This window comes from Cygnus atratus, chromosome 20, assembly GCF_013377495.2.
Source record: "Cygnus atratus isolate AKBS03 ecotype Queensland, Australia chromosome 20, CAtr_DNAZoo_HiC_assembly, whole genome shotgun sequence".
Lineage (NCBI taxonomy): Eukaryota > Metazoa > Chordata > Aves > Anseriformes > Anatidae > Cygnus > Cygnus atratus.
In genome coordinates this window covers 5,044,263-5,068,508 of record NC_066381.1, presented here as the reverse complement: position 1 = coordinate 5,068,508, position 24,246 = coordinate 5,044,263, and the positions used below count along the sequence as shown (strand labels likewise).

General features: G+C 62.5%; 2 protein-coding genes across 4 annotated transcripts in view; one reads left to right on the top strand and one right to left on the bottom strand.

Annotated features, from left to right (window-relative positions):
• Positions 1–1,451: 1,451 nt before the first annotated feature.
• Positions 1,452–10,472, bottom strand: SSC4D (scavenger receptor cysteine rich family member with 4 domains). Its single transcript, XM_050714810.1, has 11 exons — positions 10,461–10,472; positions 10,041–10,140; positions 7,761–7,793; positions 6,735–7,040; positions 6,457–6,528; positions 5,782–6,096; positions 4,783–4,863; positions 4,434–4,511; positions 2,540–2,851; positions 1,916–1,993; positions 1,452–1,768 (listed from the first exon to the last, which is right to left on the bottom strand). Exons 1-11 carry the CDS (start codon positions 10,470–10,472, stop codon positions 1,452–1,454), a joined length of 1,704 nt encoding a protein of 567 aa, XP_050570767.1.
• A 5,989-nt stretch (positions 10,473–16,461) lies between these two features.
• The window catches only part of DTX2 (deltex E3 ubiquitin ligase 2), a 34,030-nt gene continuing 26,245 nt past the window's right edge, over positions 16,462–24,246 (top strand). For all 3 annotated transcript variants that reach the window (XM_035559149.2, XM_035559148.2, XM_035559147.2), the window contains exons 1-2: positions 16,462–16,553; positions 21,508–21,880. In XM_035559149.2, the coding sequence (XP_035415042.1) occupies positions 21,577–21,880 (304 nt within the window). In that variant the 5' untranslated portion in view covers positions 16,462–16,553; positions 21,508–21,576. The remainder of the gene's footprint in view (positions 16,554–21,507; positions 21,881–24,246) is intronic.

Sequence of the window (24,246 nt, the reverse complement as noted above, 5' to 3'; positions counted from 1 at the left end):
AACCCCCCAAAAAAAACACGTAAGAAAAGTGGAAAAAAATGGGAATGTGCGCAATCTATTATTAACAAAAGAATTGTACAAACACGGGACCGAGTGGGGAGGAGGGGGACCCCGGCACCCCCTGCGTTACGCAGCAGTCGTGGCACCCCATAAACACCTTCGCATGCCCTACACAGACCTGACGAGTCTTTCTCTGCTTTCTGGTGGAAATGGTGCCTGGTGCGTCCCCGTGCTCTGCAGGGACAAAGGGGCTGTGCTGCTGGGCGCCACCGCCGTGCAAGGGGTCTGGGTGGCAGCGGGCATGGGGACATGGGGACATGGGGATGACACGGGGGGTATGGGGGACACAGGGAGGCTGCAGGGAGCCCCGTCTCGCCCTGCTCCCCAGCTTTTTGTGGTTGCGCTCGGGAGAGGAGCAGGAGGAGAGGAGACGACGTGGGCACAGGGGGAAGTTAGGGGGCAGCTGCGGGATGTGGCCCTGTGTGAGAATTTGGGAGGTTTCTTGGTATTTCTCCTGGCGGCACGGGGAGAGAAACCTCGTGCATGGGTTAACGGGGGGTTGCAAAGCAAAGGGAAGAACGGCAGCACCCCGCTGCAGAGCAGCTGGAATGTTCTGGATGGAGTTCAGCCCTGGGTTACGTTTCCCAGGTACAATCCCGAGTCAATTTCACAGCAGAAAATCCATTTTGCTCCCCTCATCTCTTAAACAAAATGGCTGAAACCAACCAGATTTCACACCAAAACCTATTTTTTTTATTTGTTTTTGTGTTTCGTTTTGCTTTCCAGTGGGCAGTTTGGGGTGGGGGAGAAGCTTCAGCCAAGACTTTAGGAGCCGAGGAAACCCAGCGCTGACCCCAAACGCCCGAGGGAGCCCCAGGCAGTGCCCCGAGGGACGAGAGGGGATGTGGAGGCAGGGAGCTGGCTGTGTCCAAGCTGGGGACACCGGCCACCAGGAGCCACCGCTGCCCGGCCCCATGTGTGCTAGCGGGGTGGTGCCAGCGCACAAATTCTGCTCTCAAAGGCTGGCGTCCAGCAGTGCTTGCTGGTGGATTCTCTGATGGCTCATATGGTGTTGAGCTCGTTAGGTTTCCCCCCCTGTAGAGGCCTCTCCCTCCCCCCGCTGTCTATTTTAAAGAATTAAATGGGAACGCATCACCTTGGAGACCTCTCCCCTTCTGCCCAACTCGGGTGAAGCCAGCCGGCGGGTTCACGAGCCGGCGAGGCACACGTCCACGCGCAGCCAGCGTGATTGCCCAAACTCATTTCCCTGGGAAGCTGGGCTCGAAACACACCTCGTGTCTCGTTTGAGCGTGCTTGGCACCAGCTCCCGCCCGCCTGATTTATACCCTGCTGCATTAAAAATCCCCACGGGGCCCCCCATCCCTCCCCAGCTCCTGAACCCCGAGCCCCCTCCCCGCCGTACCCGCGCGAGGGTCCCCGCGGGCGGCCGGTCATAGGAGGCTGCAGACGGCGCCGGCGTCCTCCGAGTGGTCGCAGTTGTGGACGTCCCAGCGGATGTGGGAGCAGCGCAGCAGCGAGGGCTCGCTGCCCTTGCACTTGAGGTTGTCGAGGAAGATGTAGCCGGCGCCCCGGCCGTAGGGCGCTTCCCCCAGCGCCGCCACGGCGCGCCCGCAGCCCAGCTGCCGGCACACCACCTCGGCGTCCCGCAGGTCCCAGGCGTCGTCGCACACCGTGCCCCACTGGGACAGGTGGAACATCTCCACGCGCCCCTCGCACCGGTGGCTGCCGTTCACCAGGCGCAGGGAGCCTGCGGGGAGGACGTCGGGGTGGGGTGGCTCCCCGTCGGGTGGGGGATGTGGGGCTCGTCCCAAAACAAGCCTCGCTTCTCCCAGCCTCCGTCCCAAGGACCTCCGGATGATGGCATCCATCCCCCCGGGGACCACAGGGCACCTACCGTCCTCCGGGTGGGTCGGGGCTGGCGTGGTGGCTGTAACGGTGGCTTCTTGGGAATGGTCTCCTGAGTCGTCAGCACCTGGAGCAGGGGGAAGGGGTGGGAAGGGCAGTTCGGGGGATGTCCGTGCTTTTTGGGGCCAGCTCAGAGTCCCCGTGTGAGCGGCTGGCAGGGGACGGGAGCTGGGGACGGGTGACGTAGCATGGAAACGTGGTCCCTGTGCTTGTAGCCGCAGGAGCAGGGCGCACCCATGGGAGCAGAGGTGGCACCCACGCTTCGGCCGCCACCTGCCAGCATCCCGCTGCCGCCGTCCTCCCCGAAGCACGGAACCGCAGAACATCCCAAATCGGAAGGGACCCACCAGGGTCAAGCCCATCACCCGGCTCAGCACCGGGCCGCCCAAAAACCACACCGCGTGTCTGAGACCGTCATCCGAACACCCCCAAACCCACAGGCTGGGTGCCGCGACCACCTCCCTGGGGACCTCGGCGCGCCGCCGCCCGACCGGGGTACCCCAAACCCCATCGCCCCCCACCCGAACGAGCACCCCTGCCCCCCCCCGCGGCCTCTCCCACCCCCACCCCATCCGACGCCCGCTCTGCGGCGGGGGCACCTCGCGCGACCCACCTCGGCAGACGACCCCGGCGTCCTCGTGGTGCCCGCAGTTGTGCCGCCCCCAGCCCAGGTGGAAGCAGTCGGCCAGCCGCGCTTCGCCGCCGCCGCACCCCACGTTGTCCAGCAGCACGGGCCCGCTGCCGAAGCCGAAGAAGCCGAGGACGGTGGCGGAGACGGCGTGGCCGCAGCCCAGCTGCCGGCACACCACCTGGGCGTCGGGGAAGTCCCAGTCGTCGTCGCAGACGGTGCCCCAGGTGCCGCCGTGCCGCACCTCCACCCGCCCGCGGCAGCTCCCGTTGCCGTCCGCCAGCCGCACGCCGCCACCTGCGGGTGGGCGCCGGCACAGCCACGGGGGGGGGGACCCTGAAGGGTGGGGGGGTGGGGGGGGGGCCGTGGGGAGGTTGGGGGGGGCGTGGGGAGATGGGGGGGGACAGTATGGGAGGATGGGGGGGCGTGGGGAGATGGGGGGGCGTGGGGAGGTTGGGGGGGGCGTGGGGAGATGGGGGGGAGCGTGGGGAGATGGGGGGGACAGTATGGGAGGATGGGGGGGGCGTGGGGAGATTGGGGGGGACAGTATGGGAGGATGGGGGGGCCGTGGGGAGATGGGGGGGGCCGTGGGGAGATTGGGGGGGACAGTATGGGAGGATGGGGGGGGCGTGGGGAGATTGGGGGGGGCCGTGGGGAGGTTGGGGGGGGCGTGGGGAGATGGGGGGGGACAGTATGGGAGGATGGGGGGGCGTGGGGAGATGGGGGGGCGTGGGGAGGTTGGGGGGGGCGTGGGGAGATGGGGGGGAGCGTGGGGAGATGGGGGGGACAGTATGGGAGGATGGGGGGGGCGTGGGGAGATTGGGGGGACAGTATGGGAGGATGGGGGGCCGTGGGGAGATGGGGGGGGCCGTGGGGAGATTGGGGGGGACAGTATGGGAGGATGGGGGGGGCGTGGGGAGATTGGGGGGGGCCGTGGGGAGATGGGGGGGGCCATGGGGAGATGGGGGGGGACAGTATGGGAGGATGGGGGGGGCGTGGGGAGATTGGGGGGACAGTATGGGAGGATGGGGGGGCGTGGGGAGATGGGGGGGACAGTATGGGAGGATGGGGGGGGCGTGGGGAGACTGGGGGGGGCCGTGGGGAGATGGGGGGGGGGACGTGGGGAGATTGGGGGGGACAGTATGGGAGGATGGGGGGGGGCTCGGGGAGATGGGGGGGGGCTGTGGGAGATGGGGGGAATGGCATGGGAGGATTTGGGGGGGGGGGGCTTGGGGAAGTGGGGGTAGCCCCTGGGGAGATGGGGGGAAGCTTGGGGAGAGGGGGGTGCACAGGGAGATGGGGGGAGCCCCTGGGGAGATGGGGGGAACGGCATGGGAGAGTTGGGGGGGGGGCATGGGGAAATGGGGGGGGCAGAGGGAGATGGGGGGAACAGCATGGGAGGATGGGGGGGGCGTGGGGAGATGGGGAGAGCCCTGTGGATATGGGGTGAACACCATGGAAGGATGTTGGGGGCGTGGGGAGATGGGGGGAGACTTGGGGAGATGGGGGGAGCCCCCAGGGGTGTAGGAGGTAGCTCTGTGGGTATGGGGTGATCACCATGGAAGGATGGGGGGGGGGGGGGGGCTGAGGACATCAGGGGAGCCCCCTGTGGAGATGGGGTGACACCCTGGTGGCAGCGGTGCACACTGCGATCATCGGGTAACCCCTGGGGACATGGGATGAATCTGGGGGGGCAGGGGCGTGAACCCCTGGGGACATGGGGCAGCCCCCCGCAGCACGGAGTGAGCCCTGGGGTGCCCCTGGCGTATGGGTCGAGCCCTGGGGTTACGGGGTCGTGTTCCCACGGCTGGGGCAGGGGCACCTCGGGGTGGGGGCCGCACCAGACCCCGTGCGGCACCAGCGGCGGCCACACGCTTACTTTCCATCTGGGACGTGAGGAGCGCGGTTGTGGCCACCTCGGTCACCGGCGTGGGCTGCTCACGGCCGTCTGTCACCGCTGAGACAAGGACAGGGACATGGGGACACTGGGGGGTCCGGCCCCGGCTCCCGCTGCCCCCCAGCACCATGGTGGCCTCATGGCAAAGTCACTTGAGGGGCCAGCAAGAGGTTCCCAGGGATGTGTCATGGGGAAGGTCACCCAGGAGAGCCCCAAAACCTCACCAAGATGCGCCTGGGTCCCCTGTCCCCTGGGCAGGGACAGCCCAGGGAGCCACCAGCTCCTGGAGCCCCCCACCCCGCCATGGCACTGGTGGCTGCTGACCCCATACCTGTGGCTGTGGCAGTGAGCGTCTCCTGGTAGTCCAGGGCCACCGAGGTGGTGAAGGACGTGATGGTGGACGTGTCCAGCCCTGCAGGGACACAGAGGGACAGAGGGGACAAGCGGGGAGAAGCTGCAGAGCAGCTGGGCTGGGACGCAGAGCAGAGTGGTGCAAGGGTGTGAGGATGGAAAGGATGGAGGGAGATGGTGGAGGTGAAGGTGGAGATGATGGAGGTGATGGAGATGATGGAGATGGAGATGATGGAGATGACGGAGATGGAGATGATGGACATGATGGAGATGGAGATGATGGAGATGACAGATGAAGACGGAGATGGAAATGGAGCTGGAGATAGACTTCTTTTGTCCCCACTTCCCACATGCTGGAGATGGAGCTTCTCCAAGCCCCATAGAAGTGCTGCAGGACATTTCTGAGCCTCGATACACAAAATATTCAAATATGAGCAGAGTAAGGAGCAGCGGGGAGCGCGGCGGAGGCAGGCAGCGTGCAGTCAGCCCCACCGCCAGCTCCAAAGCCGGGTTCCTCGAGGTCCTGCCCCACCTGACGGGCTCTGAGCGCTGCCACCTGGCCCCCACATGGCCCGTGTTTGAGGCGCAAAGGGACACCCTGAGAAAATTTCCCCTTTCCCCCCCCCATCAGCCCCATTGTCGGCTAATAGCAGGAAAGCGGCGGCGCTTCCTGCTCCAGTCATTAGCCACGATAACGAGGGAATTCAAGGGGCTTATTAACGTTATGAATGGCAATCAGCGGATAATGGTGGGGCTAGGCGATGGGAGAGGGGCGGGGGGCGAGCCTGGCAGCGCTCCCGGCGCTGGCACCGCTCCTTCCCTCCCTTCCTGGCCCCGCAGCGAGGGCAGGGAGATGATTTCTGCTGTCCCATCCCGGAGCTGGGGTCGGGCCCCATCCCAAGCCCCAGGAGAGGAGAAGGATGCTCCAGCAGCCCCGTGGGCACATCGGGGCTATCCCCCCCAATTTTCCCCCAATTACCCGTGCAGATGACCCCGGCATCCTCGTGGTGGCCGCAGTTGTGGATGCCCCAGCCGAGGCTGTAGCAGGCGGAGAGGACGGGCTCGCTGCCCTCGCAGTTGACGTTGTCCAGCAGGATGCGCCCCGTGCCGTAGCCGAAATAGGCGTTGCTCTTGGACTCCAGGGCTCGGCCGCAGCCCAGCTGCTTGCAGACCACGCCGGCGTCGCTCAGGCCCCAGTCGTCGTCGCACACCGTGCCCCAGCTCCCGCCGTAGAAGATCTCCACCCGGCCCTGGCAGGCGTCCGCCCCGCTCACCAGCCGGATGCTGCCGTCACCTGGAGGGCGACAGCACGGGGGACAAGCGTCTCGCTGTCCCCTCGAGGCCACCGACCCACGGAGCTGGGCTCTGGTGGGGAAGAAACCACCTGAGCGGGCGGCAGGGGCTCTGCTTTGGGGCAGCACGACTGGTGGGATCCTGCACGAAGTGCTGGAACAGGATTTGGCCCCAAAGGCGGAGCTGCTGGGGGTCTGCTCCTCTTGGGCAACCCACCGGGGTGGCTGCATGGGGGGTAAGGGCTGGGCTGTGGTGGTGGGTGGGTGGTGGTGGGTGATGGTGGGTGGTGGTGGGTGGTGGTGGTGCTGCTCCGCTCGCCCCTCAGAGAGCCCCCAGCCGGGACGGGCTCCCAGCCCCTCACCTTCCCCACTGCGCCCCGAGGCCGTGGCAGTCCTGCTGGTTGGTCCTTCGCTTGCTGGCGTGGGCAAGAGCTCTGGAGAGGGAATGAGAGACGGCCTCAATTCCTGCCAGGGAGGTGACCGGGGCCAAGAAAAGGGTCGCAGGAAGGATGCAGAGGCTCTCTTGACCCAACCTCAGAGGAACAGGTTCTGAGACATGACCCCAGGACTCCTTCGGGAGGTCCGTGGAGCCACAAGCCCCCCGCGCACCCCTCGCCCCGGAGGAACCGATCCCCGTTACCGTTACACACGACGCCCACGTCCTCGTAGTGGTAGCAGTTGTGGATGCCCCAGCCGTGGCTCCAGCACTCGCTCAGCGCCGTCTCCCGGCCCTTGCAGTCCACGTTGTCCAAGAAGATGGGCCCGCTGCCCTGCCCGAAGGTCATGGGCGCCGGCAGGGCGATGGCGTGGCCGCAGCCCAGCTGGCGGCACACCACGTTGGCGTCCACGATGTCCCAGTCGTCGTCGCACACCGTGCCCCACGAGCCGTTGTGGAGGATCTCCAGGCGGCCCTGGCACCGGCCGGGCCCGTTGGCCAGGCGCAGCTCTGCGAGGACGGGCACAGCGAGGTGCTCAGCGGGCTGGCCAGGAGGCAGCAGACACCCAGAAATGTCTCCATTATGGAGGTTTTGGGCCCATTCTGCCCCGAATCGCCGCTCCTTGGATCGAATGGGTGACTCTTGGCTACAGCGTGGGCCAGCCGCTAGCATGCCAACCCCATTACTAACACCTACTGAGCTCGATGGCGGGGACACGGGCACCCCTGCACCTTTTTTTGATCACGCGAGGTGCAATATCACCTGTCCTCCTGGCTGCTGGCAGCCCGGGAACAACCCAGCCGTGTGCCACCGCGCGGCTCGGGTGACGAGGCGCAGTTAGCAGGTTGCTGCTCGTCTCGGCGGACGCGGCCGCAGTCGGTCCGCAGTGGGAACTGGCGGCAGGGAAACGCTTCCCCAGGCTGCTGGCAGCGGGGAGCGCGTGTGTAAGCTGCCCTCGAGGGACTTATTGACGGGGGCACAGTGAGTGACACGGGGACAGGCAGCCGGCAGGGGCTGGCAGGATTTCCTCGCCTGATAACAAGCAGCGTGGGGCTAATAAAGGGTCCCTATTTCCTCTCCGTAAAAGAAGTTTAGCTTTCTGCTGCCGCTCTTTGTTCCAAACCAACATGCCTCCTATCTGCAGCCCCATTTGTAACAAAACCGCATATTTTTTTTTTTTCTTCAGCTGCAAAACCTGGAGAAAAGCGGCTCGGGGAGAAGGACCTCACCTGGGAACGGCAGCGGAGCAGGCTTGGAGGTGCCTGAAACAGAGAAGGCAGGATCAGGACTCCCCGGATAAACGCACAGGGACGGAGGGAGCAGGGCTGGGACCAGCTGCACGTGCTGGGAATTATTTCGGCTCTGCTCCAGAGGAGCTGGCAGCTCCAGCCCCCTGCATCCGCCCGCCACCGCCCTCGCTCTCAGCTCCCCTGGGTCCCTGCAGCTCCCCGAAACCCTCGGATGGAGCTCGGCAGAGAGGTGCCAAGGGTGGCTGTTAGCAGCCTAATGAAACCAAGCTGCTCTCCTGGCGCGCGCCCGGGAGCTGCTAGCTTCCAGACAGAAGGAGCCTTTCACTGCTGCCTCTCCTCTCCGCTCCCCGCGTTGTCTCGCTGCCAGCAGCTTTGCTTTATGGGCACGGCGAGCGACGGCAGCAGCCCCCAGAGAAATGGTCCTGCCTGCCGCCACGGGGAGCCTGCTGGTGATTTCCTGATGGAAAACACTGCGCTGGGCAGCTCTCTATGCATTGTATTTTTTTATTTTTTTTTCACAACGCAGTCAGCATTTTGCAAGCTGTGTGTTTCGATGCGTGTACCGACACAGCTGATGGGATGAAGCCACGCCAAGGGTGGCCCCGAAGCCGGGCGAGCTGCAGGGTGCTGCTGCTGCAGGGCACGGCAGGTCCATGCGGATCTGCCTCTTGCAACCACATCTTCCACCTCGCAGTGGTGCAAGCACCTGGGAAACACCCACCTGCTGCAGCATCCCCACCAGGGAAAACTCAGGATGCGGCCCCAAAACACAGGGAACCTTAGGACCCTTGGCGGGTGCCAGGGCAGGAGATGGGGCACGTTTGGTGGGGTGGGCAGGGAGGAGCACACAGCAGGGGCTCACCTGCTGGTAACTGATCCCTTCAGGAAACAGGAGCCCGGGGGATGCTGCCAGGCCTCCGGCAAGGGGCTGCCTCACTAACGCCCGCCCCCCCAGCCTGCAAGGAGCTCTGCCGGGCTGGGGATGCAGCGGGGGGACCCCTCGTTTGTCTGCCCAATTAAACAGAAATGCTTTTCTGGAACGTGGGCAGCACCACACGGTACCTAGGGCTTTCTTTTGGGTCGCTGCAGCAGCATTTAGCCCATTTCTCTCACCGTTTTCTGGCCAGGAGCCTGCTTTGGGGGTGCTTGATGCTGGCCTGCCTGTACCCAGCACCGGGCACTTGCCGTGTCCCAAGGGTGCCCCCCTGTGTGGGTGCTGCACAGGAGGGGCGCCAAGGGGGGAGCTGGAGGCCCCCCATATGACAGCAAGGCGCTGTGACAGTGTCTTGGCACCTGGGAGGAAAGGCTGGGGGGGAGATGCCAAAGGGTGGGTGGAGGTGCTGGGGTTTTTAGGAGTGATTGATCCTGGCTCGGGTGGGTTTTTGCCACCTATTCCAAGCAGCGTGTGAGAATGGCTTTGTTAAATATTCCATATTCATCTCCCATCCGTCAGGATCAAAGCTCTGAAGCATTCATTTAAGAGCATCCTCCAGCAAAGTCAAGGGAGGCCTGAAAAAATGCGCGTGGTGTGTCCACACTAATGAGGAAACCGGTGTTCCTGGGGAACAGACGCAGCTTCCAGCTCTCTCTGATCCAGCCTCACAAAGCCAAAAAAATAAAAATAAAAGAAAGAAGAAAGAACTGTGTAAACACAGCCCCTCTCAGGGCACATTTCTAAACAAAACCACCGACCAGGAGGACACATCACCCTTCGTTAGTGACTTTGCTGCGCCCACTCATGAAGAAGAGCAGGACAGCGTGAAGGGGTTGGTGTCACAGAGCGTGGTGCCACCGCACCAGCACAGCACTGGCGTGGTTTGGCTTTTTGTCAAACTGGAATAATTGTGTTGCTGAAGCTCTGGTGTGGGCCTGCTCATCCTGGAGCAGGAATCGCTTTCACCAGTTTCGACTGAAATGCTTCCCAACAGCACGAAGGAGAGTGAAAGCAGCGATACCCCGGCTGTGAGCACCCGCCAGGAGCCCAGCCTGTGCCCTGGGCTGCGTGCTCAGCCCCCAACACCTCCGTGGGGATGCCCCGGGGATGCTGGCAGCATCCTGCTCCAGCCACCGGATGGTCTTGGGCTTGCTATCACACATAATCCGTGGTGGGAGATAAGAGCCAAGCTCGCTCCCTCCTTCAGTGCCACCAGGGACGTGGTGACACTCTCCGCACGAAGACGATCTGCCTGCCGCGGCAAGCCAGGAGGAAGAACCTCGGTGCCTGAGACCCCAGTCCCACCGTGCCCAGCCAGAGCTCACCTGTGGGGCTGAGGAGGAGGAGGAGGAGCAGGGAGGCAGGCAGCGCCCCACACACCGGGCACGGCCCAGGGCTCATCTCCACTCGAGGTTCCTGCTGCCCCTGGAACACGCAGACACCAGCGTTAGCGATGGCGGGGGGGCGGCTGGAGCAGAAGTCGCATCAAAATCAGGGCTCGGGCTGGCTTTTGCTGAGAACAAGGTGTTCTCCTGTGTGGCTTCAGGGGCACCTTGTATCCTCAAAACCAAAGCTCAGGACCCTGAGGGCTGCTGCCCCGGCACCGTGCAGCGGGCCACAATCCTGCCCGCTGGGCTGTGCCACGGTGCCACCGCCCCAGGTGCACCCTCTGTGCACCCCCGTGGAGTTCGTCCTTCTCTGTCCTCTGCATGAGGTTACAGGCAGATTCCGCAGCACACACCCACCGCATACACCATGCCGCATGAGGCACACATTAAATTAACCGCTGGAGGAGGTGGAAACAGGCTCCCCGTCCGCATGGGTAATCCCTAAACCACCGCATCGACGTGGCACTCCAGCACGCCATGCAGCCCCCTTCTGGGACGTGAAGGTGCTTCATGTCACCCCAGCAAGTCACAGCCCTCTTTTGGGGAGGCTCCTGGCATTGCTCCTCCGGGGCTGAAGAATTCACAAGAGCAGGAAACCCAGCAAAAAGCCTCCAAGGCTGTGCCAGGCTCCCACCGTGCAGTTGGTAAGAAACCCTCCCTGAATTATCGGGCTGGCTACATCCATGCTTCTCCCTCTCCATCGCGCAGCTCCTCTCCCTCCCTCGGTGCTCTCCTCTTATTAAAGAGACACAATTCCCCCTCCATTTGCTGCTCGGTTCAAAAGCTGCTGTAGAAAAGGTAAACATTAGCTCTGTTGGGTGCGCACTGGCAGGGACACCCCGCACCCAGCACGTCCCCAGCACCAGGCTCTCACCATGGGGACAGGGACAGGGACAGCACTGCCGGGGCCTGGCGGAGGGGTGCCATCCTGAGGACACTATTTCACGGTGGCTGTAAAGCCAGGCTGTAAATCTCGGATAGCTGGAGGCCTAAAATTAGACTCTGCAGCTTGGACGGGGCTTCTTGGAGCGATGGGTGCTGCTACTGCCACTTCTGCTGATGGTCAGAAATGGGGACTCAGCACCTTCCCACGGGTGCAGGATGGACCTTCCACGTAGGGTGCAGCCCCATACACACCCCTGCTCCTGCTGTGGGGCTGCTGCCGACCCAGCGCTCGGAGGAGACCCGCCAGCACACCAACGGCTCAGTTACGGGGCACGGAAATCAATCTAGGCCCTAACATCGCATTTCTCAATACTCCATTCATGCTTATGCCGCTCTGAAGAATGTCGCCTTTTGTCCTGCCGGCCCTCCCTGCTCTGCGGCGGAGAGGGGCTGAAAGACAGCCGGCACGCTGCTGTGGGCCAGCAGCCCCTCGGCATGCCGCCTGCACCAGCCCTGCTGTGGGCAAGCATCCACCCCATACCCACCCCACATCCACCCCACACCCATCCCACATCCATCCCGCATGCATCCTGCATCCCATCCCACATCCATCCCTCATCCATCCTGCATCCACTTCATATCCACCCTGCATCCATCCCATATCCACCCTTCCTCCGGCTCCAGCTACCCCCGTGCCCTGGCAGTCATTAACCACCGAAATGCGAGCCGCAGCCCCAGCTGTCCCCATCAAGGTAAATCCCCACTTTCCCTGCAGATCCCAGCAAATAAACCACAAAAACTCCTTCCGTCGGACCAGAAGAGACACATTTGCTACTGGACCAACCCTCTTCCAAAAGTAGTGTCATCAATCTACATACCTGTTCGATATTTTCTTTGCAGTATAAAAAGGGATATATTAAATCCCAGAAATAAAGATTCTCTTCTGAAGTCAAGAAAATTGCTGGCTGGTTAGTTAACAAAAATAAAAAATAATTGATGAAATGAATGTTGCCTTTATCCCAGGCAGGAGGCAGTGGGGATAAGGCAGGAAGCTTTTCTTTCAGCGCGGGGGCAGGTGCAAATTTTTTTAGAAAATGACAAAAAAATAAAAAGAAGGAAGAGAAAAAGAATCTCGTCCATCGACAGAGCAGCTCCAGCCTGTCATCCCGTGCCACCCGGGGGTTGGATGCTGCTGCTGGCAGAGGAAGGCTCACGGTTGTGGGGTTGGAAGGTGCCCACGTCGCCCCATTGTGGGGCTGCCCATCCCCTCCTGGGGGAGACGGCCCGGGGAGGGAGGATGACGAGGGAGGAGAGGAAGAGGAGGACGAGAAAAAGCAGAGAGAGGAGAGGAAGAGGGGACGATGAGCGAGGCGGGATGGGGTGGGACTGGCTCGGGTTTCAGGCTGGCGCTGAGAGCCGGCTGAATGCCTCCGGGAGCGGGTGGAGGGCATCTGGGTTCCTCGCTTCCCCCTCCCCGCTTTCCTGCCCCATTTTGGAGAAGGCAGCAAGGCCTTCATCACGGGGAAGGCAGCGAGGACACAGTCCCAATCCTGCTGGCACCCCGCAATGCCTGGATCGGGCCTGTTTGTGCGGGCAAGACACAGGTCCCAAACCCACAGCGCTCCCCGTGTGCCCCTGGGCATCCCCAGCAGGTCCCCTGCTGGCCCCCAGCCTCTGCTCGCCGCACAAGACATCGGTGGCACCTGCGCTCCTCTTTCCCAAGGGCGAAGTCAAGGAAGGTTTTTCCGGGCTCTCCAAAAATCACCAGATTTGGGGTGGTGGTGTTACCCTGTCTCCCATCCAGGGGAAACCTTTCCCCCCCCCCTCAGGTGCTTCATGTCTGGGTCATCTCCATGAGCTTCCAGCCAGGGCCAGCCTCACGGCGCTGCACACCCGTGGATCCCAGCTCCCCTCTTGGAGACCGATGGAGCTGATGGCCATGGGGGCATCCCGCGTTATTTTAAATGGAAGCTTGTTCAACCATCGCTGCTGCAAGAAAAAGCCCATCGAAAGTCTCAACACTCTTGAAGGCAACTGAAAAGGACCGCAAAAACGTGCTGGGTTTTCTTGCGGATTCTTAAGCCCCCCCCAGTGATTTGGGGACCCTGGTCTGCCTTTGGCTTTGGACAAGCTGAAGCCACAACCAGCACGATTTCTGCTCCGGCTTTCAGTGCAGGCAGCGGGTGCCTCGCTGCCCTTCTTTGTGGGTCTGCAGGAAGCCCGTGCCCCAAAACGTTTGTGCTTCACCTCGGTACAAAGCAGTGACAACCACTGGTGACTGCGCCGTTACCCACCTGCCGATATTCCTTCTGGTGTTGCAGTAATTAGCAAGTAGGCATTGACTTTTTATTCCCCAGCAGCGGCAAAGTTATAATTAGTCTGCTCATAAATGCTAGTTTCAAAGGTGCCTTTTTGGTCTGTTTTGCCCAAACTTTGAAAAACTTTCAGGCACCCTGGCTGCCTGCCAGAGCCCCGAGCTATGGATGGTCGCTGTCACAAGCGATCCGCATCCAGCCCGGGGGCACCGCGAAGCAAAGCCTCCGTTTGGGCAGCCTGAAGATGCTCCCCTCCCTGTCCAGGATTTTCGCAAATCTGCAGGGGTATGGGGAGAAAAAAGGCTTCCCTCGGCAGTGAGCTGGCCAAACCCCATGTGTATTTTGGCTGAGGGGAGAAAAGGTTGGGGCTGGTCTGTTCCTCGGGGAGGTGTGAGCCACGGGCTGGGTGCTGATGAGCTGCAGGCTTACCCTGCTGCTTGCTGAGCTGCACCAGCAGGCTTTCAGGAGCTTGCTTCCTGCTGTCATCTGCATTTTGGGGAGAATTCAGCTGAGAGGAGGCTTTGCCGGCAGCAGGATGGGGAAGGAAGGGACAGCACGAGCTGGCTGATGGCTGCGAGACCTGCTGGTGCTCAAGAAGAGGGGACGCGACACCCCTCCTGCCCACCCTGCCCTGCTGCTGCCTCTCCTCCTGCTGCCTCCCTCCGTCTCCCTGCACAGGATCTGGGGGCTGCTGGCACCGCCGGGGATGGGGGCTCCCTAGGGAGCGGGAAGCCAAACCCCGTTGGTCCCAGCGACCCAGGAGCTCTGTGAGGTGTTGGAATCCATCCACCGCTGCTCCTGCTCCCTCTCCCCACAGCCCTTCGCTGTCCCCAGAGGAAAGCAGCCCTTCTACCCACCTTCGTGGAGGAAGGCGAAACCAGTACGAGAGCATCTCTGGCCAGCCTGTGCACCAGCTGACGGTTGTGTTTAATTTTAACACATTTGTGGAGGGCAGAAGGAAGGGAGGCTGCAGCCCCCAGGGAGCCTCGGCACTGGCGCAGGGCTGCAGCGAGGTGGAGCTGAGGGAGAGCAACCCAGCCCTGCACAAAACGGCCTTTGTTTGCCCGGGGAACCCACTTCGGAGAGAAGGAGCAGCCCAAGGACGCCCCGCTGACAGGTTCCGATGGCCTCAGGGGTGGGAAACGGGGAGCTGGGTCCCTTCTGGGTGGGCACAGCAAGGTGCTCAATGCGAGCGGCTGCTGGGCCGCTGTCTGTCCGAGCATTTTGCTGTGTCATCGGGGTGCCCAAACACCGCTGGATGTGCTTCCACTGGTGACAGCAGCGAGGGCGAGAGCTTCTTCTCTTTTCCCTGCACAGTGCAGGGCAAGACCCACAAAGGTGCCCTGGAGCACCCATCGGTGATCCCAGTGTCCATGCTACAGCCTGTGGGAGTAGATGTGAGTCCTTCACTGTTCTGCGTCCCCTCTCATGAGGTTACCTCTCTGGGTAGGATATCGGGCCCCTGGCAGCCGGACCCTATGTGAATCTAGTCCCAGACGGCCTCAAGTTGCACCAGGGGAGGTTTAGATTGGATATTAGGAAGAATTTCTTCCTGGAGAAGGTGGTCACACTGCCCGGCGAAGCGATGGCATCCCCATGCCAGGAGGTACTGAAGAGACGCATGGACGGGGCACTGAGGGACAGGGTCCAGCATCGATGGTTGGACTTGATGATCTTAAAGGATCTTTTCCACATCTCTATATCAACCTCTTATCTCTGTGGCCGTGGGGACCGGGTGACTTCCCACCTGCATCCACCAGCCCACGGAGCACAGCAGCCTGCTCCTGGTGTAGCGCTGCCGGCGCTGCGCAGGGCAGTCACAGCTCGCAGCACCCCACCCGCAGGCTGCACAGCTCAGACCGGCTGGCGTTGGGGATTTAGGAGCGGAGCCCTAAAATAGGGTGCGGGGAAGGCAGACGGTGGTGGGCGCTGCCTCCCCTGGTGCACGAACCCATGGGGCACAGAAATGGGATGGCCTGCATGCCGCCTGCCTCAGGCCTGCACCAGCATCCCGCTGCTGTGGGGACACTGGTGCTGAGGGGACAGGGGCGCTGAGGGGACAGGGGCGCTGAGGGGGGCCATGCAGCACTAGGTGGCACACTGGGTGGCAGTGAGAAGCGCTCACAGCGCCTGCAGGGTTTGGGAAGGGCCCCGCTCCTCAGCAGGCCGCAGCAGGCCCACACGGCTGGAATTTCTCCCTGACTCCCCTCACTTCGGGTTTGTCCCGTGGGGAAGTTAACCTGCAATCAGCCCCCCCACACCGCATCGCACACACTATTTTACGCACTCATTCTGTACCACACACACCACATATCACACACTATTTTATACACACACGTCACACACTGTTTTACACACAACACGTCACACACACACCATTATCACACACTACTTTACCCACTCATCCTGTACCGTGCACACACTGTATCACACACACACCACACACTATTTTACACACACACCATAGCACACATGCACACTGTATCACACAGTTTTAAAAACTCACACTCATCATGCTCACCCTGTACCACGCTCACACCACATCGCAATTTTACGCATGCATCACAATTTTACACATGCACACCCCCCATATCACAGACTATTTTACACACTCATCCTGTACCACATGCACACCATATCACACGCTATTGTACACACCCTGCACCACACACTATTCCGCACTCTCACACTGCACCACACTCACACCACACGCTATTTTACACACACACACCATATCACATGCTATTTTACACACACACTCACCCTGTACCACACCCCCCCGTATCACACACAGTATTTTATTTACATCCCCCCTTAGCACACACTATTTTACACCCCCCATAGAACAAACTATTTTACATCACCCCATATCACACACTATTTTACACACCCCCATAGCACCCATTATTTTACACCCCCCCACATCACACACTGTTTTACACACTTGCCCCCTACCAGCACTATTTTACACACCCATCACACTCACACCATGTCGCGCGCACACACACACACCTCGCATCAGTCCCTTATCGCCCCCCCTTATCGCCCCCCCTTATCGCCCCCCCTTATCGCCCCCCCCTTTCTCCCCCCTCCCACCCCACGGCCCCTCCCCTCTCCCCCACGGCCCCTCCCCTCCCCGCCTCCCGCCCCGCCCCCGCACTACATCTCCCAGCGGGCCCCGCGCCGCGCACGCGCAGTGCCAGAGCCGCCGGCCGGGAAGCGGCAGCGCCGGGAGCCGCCGGGAGCCACGGTGAGGGGCGGGGGGGGCGGCGGGCCCGGCCCCGGTCCTGGCCCCGGTCGTGGCCTCAGCGGGCTCGGGGCCGGCGGCAGGAGGCGGGCGGGGGGCTCCAGCCCTGCCCGGCCGGCAGACGGCTCCCCTGGGCCCCGCCGTTGCTGGGCCCGAGCCTCCGGTGCGGCCCGGGACCGGGTTTGGGGCAGGGTTTGGGGCCGGGGGGAGCGGGGCTGGGGGCTGGGCACCGGGTTTGGGGTCGTGGGGACCGGGCCCAGGCCGCTCGTGTGTCCCTGGGGCCTTGGTGGGCCGGGACGGGCAGCGCCCCGTTGGCTGCGGGGAGCAGCTCCCCCAGAGCCGCCCTGGCGCCGTTTCCCTTTTAAAAAAAAATATTTTTTTTTTTTCAAAAACGACCCTTTAATTGGCATTTCTGCTTCCCCCGCCGCTTGCCCGGTTGGTTTGGGGGCAGGGGGGCTGAGAGGGAGCCCCAGCGAGGGGCAGCTGCCTTGGCTCTCGGTCTCCCGGGGGGGTGCTGGGTGCCCCCCGGGGGTGCTGGGTCCCCCCCCCCCAGGAGGGTGCTGGGTGCCCCCCGGGGAAGCGCCCTGAGCCGTCCCGCTGGTCGCCGCTGCCTTCGTGCCCTGCCACGTCCAGCCGGAGCCCTCCAGGCCAGCCCAGGCCCCGCCGGCGGGTGCGTGGTGCTCGTCCTGCCAGGACACGACCGGGGCAGGAGAGAAGCTGCCGGCCTCGGGGTGCTGCGGGTGCTGTGCCGCCGGGGCATCCCCCCGCAGGGGCACCGGGCAGGCTTTCGGCCCGTGAGACCGGTGGGTGAGTGCGCTGGGTGCTGGCTGAAGCTCAGGATCGTGTCCCCCCCCCCCCCCCCCCCCCAAATAAAGTCTCTCTGTGATCCGCGATCCCCTGCCCCGCACCCCAGGAGGACGCTGGAGCGAGCGAGGGGTGAGCCGAGCGTGGTTCCTCTCTCAGGGGCTGTTCTCGGGGCTTGTTTTGAGCGGACGGAGTCCGGGTTTGGGCGGTCGGGTTTTACTTCTCCCCTGTGTTCGGCTGTTAACCCGGGCACCGCGGCTATCCACGGGGTCGTCCGTCGGGTCCGTCTGCGTGGCCGGGGTCTTGGCAGCGACCTCCCCTCTCCCTCCCGGGTTGCTGCCGGCTGTTGTGTTGGTGCTGGGGGTGTGCGTGTGAGCGGGGGGCACAGGGGTGCTGCCCGGGCTCCTTTTGGGGTTACGGTGGCACGGGGCTGTGGGGTCCCAGGCTCGTTCAGCCCCGCTGCCTCCCCGTGTGTTGCGGGTTCTTGTCCCCGTGTAGTCAGAGTTCGCCGTGGGCTCCCTGCGGCCCTTCCAGTCCCGTCCTTCACCTGGTGTTAGAGGCCCCTAACAAATCCCCCCCCCGGGCACCCCCTTTTCTGAGCAGCCCGCTGAGAAGTCAGTTTTACCAATCTGGTGACTTTTAAAATGCGTTTTGCAACCGCAGCCCAGCTCGAGGGCTTTTTTCCAGCTGTGGCACAAGCTCACGTATCGCTTCGGTTTCTAACAGCGTTGGCAATTCCGGTTCAGGAGCTTACAAGTGGACTTGGGGTTTTCAGAAATCATTTGAGGCTCGTGAATTTTAAGATCCTGCATTTAAAGCAAACTACATTTCCGTTTGAGGACGGAGGATTGAGAATTACAGTTGTCTCCCGGATGCTTTAATCCCCCTCGCCCCCACCTGCTCCTCCTCTGCCTTTCTCGGTGTGTTCGGCTGGGGCTGGAGGTGGGGGGAGCGAATTCGGCCGTGGGGAACGACTGAAAGGCGCCCCGTTCTTGGGTGAGAAGTCCCCAGCTGAAGCCTCGGGGGCAAGCGCTGCAGCGTTTGTGCTGGAGCTCCAGGTCAAAGCGAACGGACCCCAGTTACAAATCGCCGCCTAAGCGGGGGGCGGTCGGCGGGGTATTTAAGTCTTCGGCTGTCGGATTTTGGTTTCGTTTGGGGCTTAAATAAAAGTCCCGTGGGATTTATGATTGGAGCCGGGAGCGCTCGCTGAGCAAGCGTCGCCCTTAGCAGTCGGTGTGACTTCTGCCTTCCCGGGGGAGGCGTCGCTCCGAGGGGCCCGGTACGTGCACGCGGTGCCCCCGGGGCTGCTGGTGCCCCCCCGGGACTGAGCCAGGAAGGAGCTGGGGCAGCAGGCAGGTGGGGTCGGAGGGACGCGGTGGCCGCCGCGAGCGTCCCAAATGTGGCGCCAGGCAAGTCAGCTGCGTGCCGTGGCCCCAGCCCTGGCAGCCGCCTCCAGGCTGCGTTAGCACAGCGCCCCGAGCCCCCTCCGCCTTAGTGCAGCCCCCCGGGGGGGGGGGGGGGGCACAGAAAAAAGTACAGCAACTCCGCTTTTAGTGTTTTTGCGCCTCGCTGAGTTGGTGTTGCGGGGAAGGAAATGCAACTCGAGGCCTCTTCTCGCTGGTGTTTGCCCCAGCTCAAGGACTCGTGTCCTGCCCCCCCCCCCCCCCGCCTTCCTGGTGGCTGTGGGCAGCTGCAGCTCGTGCAGCACCCGGGGGCGGGCGGCTGGGACGTGCCCCTGGCTCCTCCTGCGCCCCAGCAGCCCCGGCGCAGGAAATATTTGGCCTTTCTGACGGGGAAGTGGCTGTCGGAGCCCGGCGTGCTCGGAAGCAGCTCTCAGGGCTCGCGCGCGGCCAGGCAGGTGCCTTCGCTGCGTGGGGTCGGGTTTGCCTGCGTGGCTCCGGATTCAGAGCGTCGCCGCCGGCCCAGGGGAGGAGAAGGGACTTGTGGCACCTGCCCCCTTCTCTGCACGAGGCGGGGCGTGAGGGAGGTGGCTTTCGGTGCCCTTCTGCGTGCTGGCTGTCCTCTCCTCTCCGTTTCCTGCCGCCGTGCCTCAGGAAGGAAGGAAAACAAGCTGCCGACTCCCTAAAAAAAAAAAAAAACACCTCGCTCCGCTCGCGGCTGTGGGCTCCGCAGGTGAGCATTTGGCGCCAGCTTCGGGGGAAAGTGGCGTTGGCGAACTTCTCCCCCTCGTAAATAGGGAGCTCCTGGGGGCTCGGGGCGGCGGGCGGGACAGGCAGCCCCGAGCCCTGCTCTGACGCACGCCGCTCCAGGTGGAGCGTGGATGTGCTGGTGTGAAACCCGCCATCGACCGCACGGGCGGAGGCAGGTGTCGGCTTTGACACCTCGCGTTTAAATTTGTCGCTCTGAGCAGCGAGATAGCCCTCTGCGTGCACGGCGGGGGGGCGGGGTGAGAACGCCCGACGGCAAAAAGAAAAAGAAAAAAAAGATAAAGGATGGGTCACAGCGCGCGGGGACTCGTGTGGTGACCCCGAGCCGTTCGTCCCCAACCCCGGTCGAGCTGGGGGTGTGGTGCGAAAACCTCAGAGCGGCTCCGACGAATCAATCGGCAGCGAATTCCTGGAGGAAGCGTTGCTTTCCTCTGACAGATGCAGACGTGTGGGCGTGTCTGTTCTTTGCTCTCTTTATCCTGTTTCTTTTTTTTTTTTTAAGCCAGCGAGCCCCGTGAGCGTGATGGATGGGACGCTCCGCGGAGCGTGGGATCTTCCCCCATCCGGCAGGGCTGCCGTTCCCCGTGCAGATGGCATCCTCCAGTGGAAGCCACCCACTGCCTTAGCCGCCTCTCGGGGGACCTCGGCTTCTCCGTGCGACGGGAAGGAAGCTCACAGCTCCCCGTCGGCTGGCAGGACCGAAGCGGGCAGTCAACGGCGCGAGACCTTAGGGGGGAGAAGGTGACTTGGTTTTTACAGCGGGATGAGTTTCGTTCGTCCACGCTCCTGCTCTCGTGCCCAGCTGCTCGCGAGCACCGCCGCAGGGCGCTCCAAGTGGTCTGCCTGGCGTCCAGGCACCGGGACGGACGTGTCCCCGTTCTGCCCAGGGTCCCTGAACGACCCGCGTGTCCCCGTGGCGGTGGGTGACGCCATGCGATGGCTTTGGGGCTGCTTTTTTATATCCCCCGGGGGCGAAGAGTGGTGGTGGTCTTTGGTGTCTGCATCCCGTGCCTGCTCTGAGTTAGGGTTAGTCGTTAGGGTTTAGTCTCTGTCCTCTGCGTCTTTATCTGGACGTCTTAAGGCTCCTACCCCTCTCTCTGTTCTTCCCCAAATCCTCTCTCAGTGGATTGAGCGGACTGACCCTGGTTCTCCACCCCCAGAAGCTGCAGGTAGGTGTGCCGCAGTCTTGGTGACCTGCTGAATCACCGCCCTCGGTGGCGCAGGCTGTTCCTTGTGCCTTTTGTTCCTCCTGGTGCTTCCATATCCGTCCCTGTCCCAGACGGAGGAGCTTAATGTTTGTCTTCCTGTGCCTTGCAGGCTCTCGGGCTCTGCATAAAGGATCGGCTCCTGGCTTTGTGCGCACCTGTAGCGCTGCACAGGAGGAACCAAGGGACTGATCCTGGATGAAAACCCCTCAGAAGCTGGGGTGGAGCTGGCATTGTGTTCCCAGAGTTCAGATCAGCACAGAGAGCTTCTGGAGCTGCTTGCGTAACCGAGGCACGGCCGTGCGCGAGCGCTGGGCTCCTGGCGGGGCTCGGAGCGTGCGGCTGCCAGGACGGGCTCCGAGCACGGGCAGGCAGCGGTGCAGGGCAGCCTCTCGCCTTGGCTCCTGGCTGCTGGGCATCCGAACTCGGGTCAGGGCTTACAGCTACATCGATACCGATCAGCAGCTGCCTTTAGGCAGGTCTGCAGCAGCTCTGGTGTGGTGTCTGGGGGCGGAAGCAGAGTCCTTCCAAAGAGCCCTCGCTCCGAATCAGCAAAAGAAGTTGCTGGCATTGGCGTGGTGTAGGTGGTGGTACCTCGTTTGCCCTCGACCGGAGGGTTTTGAGGCTGATCCACTCCTCTGTGCTCTCCTAAACGCACAGTACGCGTCTTCTGTGAAAGGCTCAGCTCGCTTCCCTCGTAAACGGCTTGTGTGGCTTGGGTTCAGGGCGGGGTGGATTTGGGGCATCGCTCTCAGCTCCCTGTGCTCTTTCTTGCTGCAGATCCCCCAGAAGAAGATGGTGTAAAGCCAGCCAGCGCAGCTGCTGTGTGCCCAGACCCGAGGAAGGACCATGGCAGCGGCTCAGGGAGCAGGAAGCAGCGTGGCCGGGCCGTCCGGAACCCCCGCCTCCGTCCCGGGGCACGGCAGCACCCCGGCAGTGGCGGTGTGGGAATGGCAGGACGAATTCGGCCGGTGGAGGCCGTACCGAGGCAACGTGTGCAGCTACATCGAGCAGGTTTTCCAGGCCTCTCAGCAGAAGGGCCGGCGTTCGGGGTCGGGCCTCGTCAGCAGCATCCCGTTGGGACACGCGGATGCCGTCTTGGCCCCCTACGTCATCGACATCCCGAGCCTGACGCAGTTCCGACAGGACACAGGTAAGGGAGCTCCCCTCCCGCGCCGGGATTTCGGCAGGGCTGCTCGCGTGCTCGGAGAGAGGTGGGGCAGGAGAGCCCTGCGAAGCTCTGCCGCTGCTGCAGGTGGTAACTTGCTGGCTGGCACGTCTGCTGCTCTCCTGGTGCTGCCTGCCACCCAGCACGTGAGCAAATTGGCGTTGGGAATCCGCGGGGCTGTGCCGGGCAGGCGGAGGTGACTTCCCGAGGAGCCTCATCGCCAAGACCTTTGGAGCCCAGAGCTCGGGAGCCAGACGCCTCAGAGCTGGCAACTTTCTTCCGCCCCCGGCATCCGTCGAAGACCACCGGCACAAAAAGGCCTTTCTGCGACTCCGACCCTCCCGCCTGCGTCCCTTGTTCCCCCTGCGGTGGGAGTGCCAGCTGCTTTACCTTGGCACGCCGCCCTGCGCAAGCTGCTCCGCGAAAGCCTGCAGCCCCCGCACGCCGCCGCGATGCTGCCGCAGAATATTTCCACCCCCCACCCCCCCCCCCCGCTGCGGTCCCAGGCTTGCTCGCTTCCTCCCGGGGAGGCGGGGGTGGGTTGGTCCTAATCGCAGGTCTAAGGCCTAATTTTCACTTTCGTCTTGACTCTCTTGGGGTCACTGAGGCTGAGAACGTGCCGAGGTGACTCCTGTCCTCTTTTGCTCCGGCTGTGCCGAGCAGCTGTAGCTTAGGAAGCAGGGACAGAGTGCATGCTCTCATCTCCTGAAAATCCAGGAAGATTCCGCGTTATGCACCCCAAACCAACGGAAAATTCTCCGTGCATCAGTTTTTCCCCCTTTTGCCAGCTCCCCTCCCATCACCCCAGGACGCAGCCAGCTTTTTACCGCGCTGCCCAAACCCCCCACCAAGCTTTAGAGGTTGGCAGCGCGCGGGCTTCTTGCCAACTGAGGCAAGAAGCGAGCGGTATCTTGAATCAACTGCAGGATCGGGCAGTTCCTGCAGGAAAGGGAAGTGGTTGGAGTGGCGAGTGCTCATCGCAGCTGCATCCGTGTTTTTGTTGGAACTTCAGTGCTTACCAGTGACCTCGAGGTTAGTTTTTTCCTAGGACAGTGCTGGGTGAGGAGCTCTTTCAGGTGAGTGTGCTGGCAGCTCTGGCTCGGCATGGCCTGGAAGCCCTGCTAGGGCTGGGGCTTCCAGTAACACAGCGTGGGTCACGAGAACTGACGCCAGCGGCTGTTCCTTGCGTTCTTAATGCCAGCCTGGTGAAGGAACCTTGCAGCTGGTGCTCCATCCAGCACCTGGGCAGCGATCCTCCAGGACACAGCCCGGCTTGGTGAGGCTGAGATCTCAGCCTGGGCGGCTGGAAGAGGTGTCCCGGTGCGAAAGGGACATCCTCGTCCTTCCTCGTGGCTGCAGCTGTCTCTCTACAAACGTCCCGCACCTTTTCAGTCCCTTGAGAAAGATCTCAAAACATCTAGCAGCGTTGGCCGCTGGGGGATGGTTTGGATTTAGTCTGGGGGGCGGCACAGTGTGGATTTGGAAATGGTGCTGGATGACGTGACCTCCTCTTTCCTCGGACGAGATCTGCGGCAGACTTCAGTAACAAACGGGCCGATTGTACTGCCCAGCTCCCCCGCAGGGGTCCCCACCGGTTCGGAGGGATGCTGAGCAGAGCGGCCAGGTCTGTGAGCTCCCCTCCGTGCACAACTGTTCCTACGTGCTCTTCAGCGTGGCTGTTGAAAGTGCTCTCATATCCCCGTTTTATGGCCCAGTTCTAAGCAAAGCCTTTTCTCTCTGCAGGGCCCTGCCTTAAACACGAACCTTCCCGAGCGAGCAGCCAGCTGACCTTTGTCATGTGCTGGAGAAAAGAATCCCTGCAGGAAACATCCCCATGAAAAATCTTTAAACAGAGCGAAAAAACAAAAAAAGAGGCTGTTGTCTTCTGCTCATTAGCTACTAGACAGACAAACGGGCTCTTCAAAGGAAGCCAGGGAGAATAACAGGAAGGCAGTGTTAACGGGGCCGCGTCCCACCGACGGGGAGCGACAGCTGCGCAGGGGGGTCTCGGGGGCAGGATTAGCCTTCAGCTGCTGCTCTGGGCAGATTAGCTGGAAGCGAGGTGAGGCAGCAGCGGGAGCTGTCCCCTCGCCACAGCTGTTTGCCCACCCGGGAGAGGAATGCCAGCTTCCCTGGCAGCCCGGGGGAAGGGGGACGTTTTCCGAGAAGCACGTGCCTCCGCTCTCGTTGTGGACTCCTCGCGGCTCCTCTTCCCGCTGCTGTTTGGAGATCTTAAAAGTTACAGGTCCCCGTGCTGCTCTTGGCTTCTGACGGGCCAGCGGGGCAGGGACTGCCTGGCTGATCTCCCACCCGTGGATCCTGCCGGGCCTTCCGACGCCTTGCTTTACCCG

Coding starts and splice junctions, on each gene's coding strand:
- SSC4D (XM_050714810.1), bottom strand. Junction 6,529..6,734: donor CGTGGGCGTCGTGTGTAACG/GTAACGGGGATC, acceptor TTCCCTCTCCAG/AGCTCTTGCCCACGCCAGCA. Junction 1,769..1,915: donor CCCGACCCACCCGGAGGACG/GTAGGTGCCCTG, acceptor TCCTCCCCGCAG/GCTCCCTGCGCCTGGTGAAC.